The 9,104-nt window shown below is 48.3% G+C and overlaps 2 protein-coding genes across 2 annotated transcripts; one reads left to right on the forward strand and one right to left on the reverse strand.

The window, feature by feature from the left end:
* Positions 1–520: 520 nt before the first annotated feature.
* On the forward strand, positions 521–1,189 carry LOC307077461 (putative claudin-24; the record flags this gene model as incomplete). Its single annotated transcript, XM_079738890.1, has 1 exon — positions 521–1,189. One exon carries the CDS (start codon positions 521–523, stop codon positions 1,187–1,189), a length of 669 nt encoding a protein of 222 aa, XP_079595016.1.
* Positions 1,190–4,788: 3,599 nt separating this feature from the next.
* LOC307076964 (claudin-34-like) lies at positions 4,789–7,885 on the reverse strand (the record flags this gene model as incomplete). The annotated part of the gene is made up of 2 exons (XM_079738196.1): positions 4,789–5,560; positions 7,737–7,885. 2 exons carry the CDS (start codon positions 7,883–7,885, stop codon positions 4,789–4,791), a joined length of 921 nt encoding a protein of 306 aa, XP_079594322.1.
* Positions 7,886–9,104: the final 1,219 nt, after the last annotated feature.

Here is a 9,104-nt window from a genome sequence, read left to right on the forward strand (position 1 = left end):
GTGTGCAGGCCTGTGAAACAACCAAGAATATCCACACAACCCGGGTCACATCCTGTCTGAATATATAACAACATCCTGTGTGGGTCTGTGTGTACCGCTCTGTTGACAAACAGCTGAATGATGCTGTTGTTTCCAACCCCCCCCCCGCCTCTCTCTCTCTCTCTCTCTCTCTCTCTCTCTCTCTCTCTCTCTCACTCTCTCTCTCTCTCTCTCTCTCTCTCTCTCTCTTCCTCCCTCCCTCCCTCTGGGCGGTCTGAGGCGAGGTCTCGTTCGCCCTGCTCTCTCTCTCCACTCCCCCCAGAGAGTCGACCAGCAGGGAGCCACTAACCGGACCGCCGACGTCCTGAGGAGATCCTCCATCGCCAGGACGACCCTGGAGCTGTTCCCAGGACGACCCACCATGCAGCGCTAGGCAGTGGAGTCTGGACCGCACCAATAACCACAGGCAGGGGAGCCCTCCTCCCTCCGGACCCCGCCACTCCTCCTCCTCCTCCTCCTCCTCCTCCTCCTCCTCCTCCTCATGATGAAGCCCAGTGATGCGCACCTCCTGGAGCTGCTGGGCACCCTGCTCTCCATCGCGGCCTGGCTTCTCAGCATGGCCACCACCTTCACCTCCACCTGGCTGACTCTCTCCACCGAGCTGCTTCCCAGCGAGAGCTACCAGCTGGGGCTGTGGGAGACGTGTGTGGTGCAGGACCTGGGGACGCAGGAGTGCCGTCCCTACGACAGCCTGCTGGGGCTCCCCCCCGACATCAAGCTGGCCCGCATCCTGATGTGTGTGGCTCTGGGCACGGGGCTGCTCGGGGCCCTGCTGGCCGTCCCCGGGACCCACGCCGTGACGGCCTGCGACCCCCGCCTGGAGGACCCTGAGGTGAAGAGGGTGATGAAGAGGGTGGGCGGCGCGTTGTGCCTGGCCACGGGGGTCCTGGGTCTGCTCCCCGTGTCCCATGTGGCCCACCTCACCGTGGTGCGCTTCTTCGACCCCGGGGTGCCCGCGCTGGTCCCGCGCTGGGAATTCGGCAGTGCTCTGTTCCTGGGCTGGACGGCGGGGGTGGTGCACCTGGCCGCGGGCGGGTTGCTGCTGGCCTCCGCCCGCCGGACCCCCCCAGACCCCCGAGACACACCCATCCCTCTGGCCAGGGTGCGGTCGCAGGACAGGGGGCCCCGGACGAGAGACGAGTCTGTTTGAGGATGGGGGGGTCCCCTCTACCAAGGAAAGGGGCCCCAAGACTACGGATGAGTCTGTTTGAGACGGGTGGGGTCGCCTCTTTCCTGGATGTTACGGATGGAAGGGCTGCTCCCCAGGTCGTCGCTATGAGGATATAGTAAGTAGCCCCAGGTACTGTGCGGCAATACTGCTGCTTTGAGGATCGGAGGTTCAATCAGAGGACGGGAGGCAGCAAAGACTTCTGGGAGACATCTGAGAGACATCTCAGACATCTTAAAGATATCTCAGAGACACCTTAAAGACATCTCAGAGACATCTGAAAGACATCTCAGAGACACCTTAAAGACATCTCAGAGACATCTCAGACATCTTAAAACATCAGAGAGATCTCAGACAATTACGGCATTAAGCAGACGCTTTTATCCAAAGCAACTTACATCGGTTAATACACACATTGACACACTGACGGCAGAGTCAACCACGCAAGGCGACAGCCAGCTCGTCGATGAGCCGGGGATCGGACTAGCAACCTTTTGGTTACAAGACAACTGCTCTACCTCCTGAGCTAAACCGACCCACATCTTTAAGACATCTTAAAGACATCTCAGAGACACCTTAAAGACATCTCAAAGCTATCTGAAAGACATCTCGGACATATCAGAGATCTAAGACATGTCTGAGATCTAATAGACATCTTAAAGATCTTAGAGATCTCAGACTCATCAACGGGACGATGGAGGGAAGGGATTAAGGTGAAGTCTACCTGCGTTTGTAGCTTTTAGAATGTTATGCTATATTGATTCCATGTGCAATAAGTTACTTAATATAAGTTAATAAGTTAAGGATGAGGTGAAATGTACATTTCATTGGATTTCACAATTTGAGGTTTAATTGTTTAAAACACAACCGCACATAGTTGGTGTCTGAAGAGATATCCTGTGTAGACTTTAAAACAGGAATAATGCTATGCAGTATTTATCAGAATCTTGCAAAAAAACATATTTAGTGCTCACAGTTATGTATTTCTCATTATGTTAGGATCATATCTATTTATTGTTGTACAGTCTTGAACATAATGATAGATTATATATATATATATATATATGAATATATGAAACATAAATCATGAAAGGCTCATGCTTTGAGGAGTCATTGTGTTTTATCGACCACAATGTCATAGACGTCAACATAAAACAGTTGGTGAATATATTGTATTTAAAGATGATATTTCAATCAGATGCCAGAGGTTATAGTTGAATGTACTGTACCATAATATATAATTTATCAGAAACCTTGAATGTCATTTAGCAAACAAATGTAAAACATGCTGATAATTTAATTAATAAATGTCAAAGTATATATTGTATTTGTTGTGATCAAGGGTTTGACATTCATTTATTTAGAATTTAATTCCAATTTTGAAATCATTCTAAATCTAACCAGATATCCTTCAGGATAGCATTATGGATTATGAACACAAGTACGTTTGTGTTTTTCAGACAGTTTTTATAATAGTTGATCTAGTAAATCTAGTCAAACTGGAACAATGTAACATCAACATAAACATGGAAGAGATCGATTTCTCTCAAGAAATTACGAAATAATTTGTTTCTGTCCGAGTTCACATTTGTTGAGAAAGATGACCTGTCCATCAAATCCCAGGTCTCCACAATGATGTAAACATACAAAACAAAATGCAAGGCAGAACCACATTAAAATGACAAATATGAACTGTGATCTGCAGGTAATCGCTGACAAGAGAGTTCTTCATTCATAAACAGAACAGATCAGTCTATCAGGAGTAGTCCCCGTGTATCACGACTGTCATATTGATTATTATACAAGAGCAGTCCTACGATTAACAAAGACAAACACCTTTTTGAACGATTGCCCCCACAGCTTCAGGGTATTATCTGGTCAACAGGCCTGAGAAACGTCCAGGTGTGCAGACCAGACTTCTCCTGGACTCTGCATAGCCTCGACCCCGCCCCCAACCCTCTTACCCACTACCCACCACCACTAAAGTTGTGTAGCGTCTTATCCTATCTCTGTTGTATACGGGGAATGGGATAACCTAATGATTGTTAGTGCTTGGCACTTGGTTCTATGAACATCCTTACTGTACCGACAGTGATATATTGTTGTTTCTCTTTTTTCTGACTTATGTTCTTATTGAGAGTCCCTCTGGATAAAAGCGTCTGATAAACACCCTAAATGTAAACGTTAACGTACATCATGTTTGAACGTTAATGTCCATCATCTTTAAACGTTAATGTCCATAATGTTTAAACGTTAATGTACATTATGTTTCCTGATTGATGACACTAACCCCCCCCATCTTGTTGGTGGTGAAAGCGTCCATTGTGGCCCTCACTACAATACGGTCATTATGTCTCCGTGGGGGCTCTCTATCAGCGGCCAGCGGGGGTCCCACATCAGAGGCCCCGGGGCCCATTGTATGCTAAGCAGCAGCTGGGGAAGGGGGGGCATGTGACTTCCACGCGGAGACAGAACATTCTGTTAGCCAAACAAGGAAGCTAATCATAGCCCGCGGCGCGGCGGCGGCGGCGGCTGAACCCGGAGGGGTCGGCCGGGCCCCTGGGGGCTCCGTCACCGGGGGGGGGGGTGGGCGATACGGCTCTGTGGCGCTGAGAAGAGGAGGGTCTCTGATTTAAGATAGCGAGGCTAAGGTGGGAGGCTAGCAGGACAACAATGTACTGTGAACACATGAATTCATCCATTCATCTGATAATCTTACCCTCATTAACCGCTTATAGGATGTATAGAATGTGATATAGGATGAGTTACTCACAGGTCTTGATCCATTACTGAGACCATTTGGCTTCCCTGAGGTAAAGATTTAAAGTAGAACTCTGTCCATATTCTCTCCAAAACGAAGGACTTCATTAAAAGGTTTGCATTTAAGTCTTTAGATTCTGAGCCCTCCGAGGGAATATCATAATTTGAGTGTCTTCAGAGGCTTTCGTGAGGCTCATAGCCAGTTAAGTTAAGTGTCTCAGAGGCATTCATGAGGCTCAAAGTCGGCCTTGTCTTATTTAAGTGAAGTGTCTTGGGAACCACCTTAGTTAAGTTAAGTGTCTTGAGAACCACCAAAGTTAAGTTAAGTGTCTTGGGAACCACCATAGTTAGTTAGGTGTCTTGGGAACCACCATAGTTAGTAAGGTGTCTTGGGAACCACCTTATTTAAGTTAAGTGTCTTGGGAACCCCCTTATTTAAGTTAAGTGTCTTGGGAACCACCTTATTTAAGTTAAGTGCCTTGGGACCCACCTTAGTTGAGTTAAGTGTCTCAGAGGCGTTCGTGAGGCTCAAAGCCGGCGTTGTCTTATATAAGTTAAGTGTCTTGGGAACCACCTTATTTAAGTTAAGTGTCTTTGGAACCACCTTATTTAAGTTAAGTATCTTAGGAACCACCTTAGTTAAGTTAAATGTCTCAGAGGTGTTCGTGAGGCTCAAAGCCGGCGTTGTCTTATTTAAGTTAAGTGTCTTGGGAACCACCTTAGTTAAGTTAAGTGTCTCAGAGGTGTTCGTGAGGCTCAAAGCGGGCGTTGTCTTATTTAAGTTAAGTGTCTTGGGAACCACCTTAGTTAAGTTAAGTGTCTCAGAGGCGTTCGTGAGGCTCAAAGCCGGCGTTGTCTTTCCCCGTGGCGGCGCTGAACCCCCCCAGATGGACGGTGTCTAGCCCCGCCTCCTGCAGGGCGCCGCCTCGAGGCCCCGACCCCCGGGCACCCGTGGGGCCCCCGGGGACCGGGGGGGGGCGGTAGCAGAGGAACATGACGCCGCTGATCAGCATCAGCAAGGCGGCCGCCGTCGCCACGACGACCCCCACCCCGGCGCTCTGCCGGACGGGCGCGGCCGGTAGGTGGAACTCGGGGGGGAAGGCGATGGTGCGGCCCCCCAGCATGGAGTGCAGGTTCCAGGCCAAGGGCCCCAGGGACAGCAGGGCCGACAGCACGCAGAGCCCCCCCGCCCAGAGGAAGGCCCGGGCCCCGCCCCGGCCCCGCCCAATGTAGAACCCCCTCAGGGCGGCCAGGGCGGCGGCGTTTCCCCCCAGCCCGACCGCCAGGCCCAGCGGGACCACAACCTGCACCGCCTTTATCTCAGCGGGCAGGAAGTCCTCGGCCACGCCCATCCCGCGGCAGAACATGATCCTCAGTCCGGGGCTGACGAGCACCTGGCTGTGGAAGCAGGTCCGCCACACGCCCACCGCCGCTACGCCCGATGTGATGACGCTGCGGTCCGCCACATGCCACGCCCGCCACTCCACCACGCCCAGAGAGGCCACGCCCAGCGTCCAGCTCACCAGGCTCAGGCACAGCGCCACCAGCTGGGTGTCGACCCGGGGGGGCATCAGGACAGGGGCGCGGGGCAGCCTGGGGTCATGGTCTACAGGGGGTCAGCTGCGTATGAAGCCTCCGTCTCCTTCCCCTTCTTCTCCGTCTCCACCTGGTCTCTCCTCCACAGCTGCTCGCTTGATAAAAGACCAGAAAAACAAGCTTACCTTTGATTTGGATAACACTTAGTAACACTCAGTAAAACCTTACAGTAAAATCACTTTAAAACCTTAAGTAAAATCACTTCAAAACGTTCCAGTTAAATCATTTCAACAAATTACAGTCAAATCAATTCAAAACGTCCCAGTCAAATCAATTCAAAACGTCCCAGTCAAATCATTTATAAACGTTCCGGTCAAATCATTTCAAAACGTTCCAGTCAAAATATTTTAAAACGTTACAATTAAATATTTTGCGTTACAGTCAAATCATTTCAAAACATTACAGTAAAATAATTTCAAAACGTTACAGTAAAAATCATTTCAAAACGTTAGTCAAATCATTTCAAAACGTTACAGTTACATCATTTCAAAACGTTACAGTCAAATCATGTCAAAACATTACAGTAAAATGATAAACAGTCAAATCATTTCAAAATGTTACAGTAAAACCATTTCAAAATGCTATAGTTACATCATTTCAAAACGTTACAGTTTAATCATTTCAAAACTTCACAGTTGAATCACTTCAAAACGTTACAGTCAAATCATTTCAAAACACTACAGTTAAATCATTTCAAAACGTTACAGTCAAATCATTTCAAAACGTTAGTTAAATAATTTCAAAACGTTAGTTAAATAATCTCAAAACGTTACAGTCAAATCATTTCTTAACGTTACAGTAAAATAATTCCAAAACGAACAGTAACTGCTCCTACCTTGATGGTCTGTCCAGAGTTGATAACTGGTATGTAGAGCTGGATATGACTGGTCCGATATGGTGATTATGGTCTTACTAGTCTGATGTGGTGATGATGGTCTTACTGGTCTGATACCAACGAGCCCAGTAGAAACAGAAGTCTGGGTTCACTTCCTCCTGTAAGGTAAATACACTGGGCTCATCCAAGTCCTGTAAATCATTCACCAGTTGACCTACTTGAACTGGAGAGGGACGGGCCACAATAAAAACAGGTAGATAACATAAAACAACGTGTGACGCCGTCTACGACTCTGAGAGGTAAGTCATCCACCTTACGTTTAACACACTGAGGCTGAACAGATGAGGATATAAAACGGTTTGTGAATTATTCATCAGAAAATATTTTTTCCATTAAAGTGCTGGAGTTAACATATCATATTTGTGTATTAATATGCAATTTTACTTGATAAATATTGATTATTGGTCGTTCATCAATTGATCAACATTGGAAGAAATGTAAACAGGGTTTGTGGCGTTAGGCCCATATATGGGCATGTGACGTATTATCAAGGTGTGTGTGTGTGTGTGTGTGTGTGTGTGTGTGCGTGCGTGTGCGCGCGTGTGTAATCTCCGACAAACTTGTGATTTTTACAATGCACTTTCCTGCTCTTCCACGCCCTCTTAAGTTCAGCAGGTCAGGGTCATGATTCTGAGGAACACTTCCCGATATATTTGTATGTATCTAGTATGTTTTTTCGCCAAATGCAGAGTTGTTTTGACTTAGACTGGGCCGCGATCTTTACAGATGTGGGGTTCTGTTTCATGAATGTTACCCCTGCGAACACAAATGTATTTGAACGTTTTAATTTTGATAATGCTCCATTGATGCCATCTATTGGCGGAAGTTGTTAATGCTTGTAACGTCTTGTCTGATGTTGTCTTGGTTACAAGCTGCAGGTGCTCTTTATGCTACTTCTCTATGTACAAGTTGGCCTTGGAAAACATCTTGTTCTATTTCATGTAGGCTATGCGGTCTAGGCTTCGCCTTATGAGCTTGTCCTGTGCGTGTGCTGGCGAGCACTGAAAATTTTAACTATGCACCAATCAACGTGGGCACCGCCCACATTTCCCACGGCACCGTGTATATAACGCGGCGCATACCGCCACTCATCTTCCCTTTTCTTTCAGCATTATACTGATCAACAGCTATGATTTCGAAACTTCAAGAACCTTGTGTCAGCGGCATGGGCGAGGTGACAGACCAATGACCCTTTTCAGGGCCATTCCTTGAGAGCTGGGCCCTTTTCAGGGCCTCATTGCTCTTCCTGTCCTGCCTCTGGCGCCGGGTGACGGGCACCTGGCGTGTTTCAGGTGCCTCGGCGCGGAACATGCCTCGGCTGCCTTGTCTACACCCGCCTCCTGCGCCGCCTGCCGCGCGCTGCCTGAGGAGGGGCTCCTCTCCAGGCACCTTTTCTTTTCACCGTCAGTGGCCCTCTCCGAGGCCATCGACATTTATAAAGCCGGAGTTCCGGACGTCGAAGACGAGGACCTCATCGAGGTGGACGACGTCGCCTCAATTGACAACGTCTTTGCAGACTCCGCGTCCGGGCTCTCCCACTCCAGGGCTTCCACCGCAACGGGTCGTCTCGAGGGAGAAGCCACGCCGGATGGCCGAATCATTCGGGGAGATCATGGGCGAGGCGGCAGCCATGCTTCACCTGCTTCAAATAAGCGGCGTCCCTTTGAGCTTCGTAGGCGGGCTGTAGACTCGTTACACGAGCCGGTAGATACGGACGCGTGTACCAGTCTCCTAGTTCCCCACATTATCCCCTCTACCTCCTTCCTACAGTCTGTGGAAGGTGAGGAGACGGGTCTGCTCACTGTGGTTACAGCTAGCGGGCTACGCGGCGATCCTAGCGCGGCGGCTGGACAACTCGTTGCTCGTTCAACGGGCACGAGTGCAGCGGTTATTATCACTTTCAATGTTGAAAGGATAATACTTATCCTTTCAACAAACGTTTTTTTATTCTTATTAATATTATATACTAGTACACTCACCCCGCACCATTGCTTAGTGAATCAATGGTATCTGTTGCTGTAGATGCCGCGAGTCAAACTGGCAACATCGATTACATCACCGTTCCTCACATACATCGATAAAGAGTCGAACGATGAGGATTCTGATCGATTGTCTCCCCGGGAGGTCCTGGTCCTACTGGGTCTACTGAGGACCACCATCTGGTTTACTGAGGAGGACTACCATCTGGTCTTAGTATCATACTGGGACCCCTGGTGTGACTGGTTTTATTATTAAAAATGAAAACAAAAAGTCTGCATCAACAATAGGAGGATATAATTATAGAATAATTTATTTATATATATATATATATATATATATAGTTATCATTCTCAATGTTGAAAGGATAATACTTTAACAGCAGGAAAACTTCTAGGTAATCAATAATACTATTGGAATAATAATAATCTTCTAAAGTCGTTCTTCGTCAGCAAAACAAAAACAATCTGTAGGCTACAATAAATTACCACACACACACACACACACACACACACAGACACACGCACGCACGCACACACACACACACACAGGGGCCCCAGGAGGGGCCTCTGGGCGTAGGGCAGGCTGTCCATGAGGCAGGCCAGCTGCTGGGTCCTGGTCCTGGTCCTGGTCCTGGTCCTGGTCCCGGTTCTGGTCCTGGTCTTGGTC

The sequence above is a fragment of the Pollachius pollachius genome (assembly GCF_949987615.1).
Source record: "Pollachius pollachius genome assembly, chromosome: 6".
In the NCBI taxonomy this organism is placed as follows: Eukaryota; Metazoa; Chordata; class Actinopteri; order Gadiformes; family Gadidae; genus Pollachius; species Pollachius pollachius.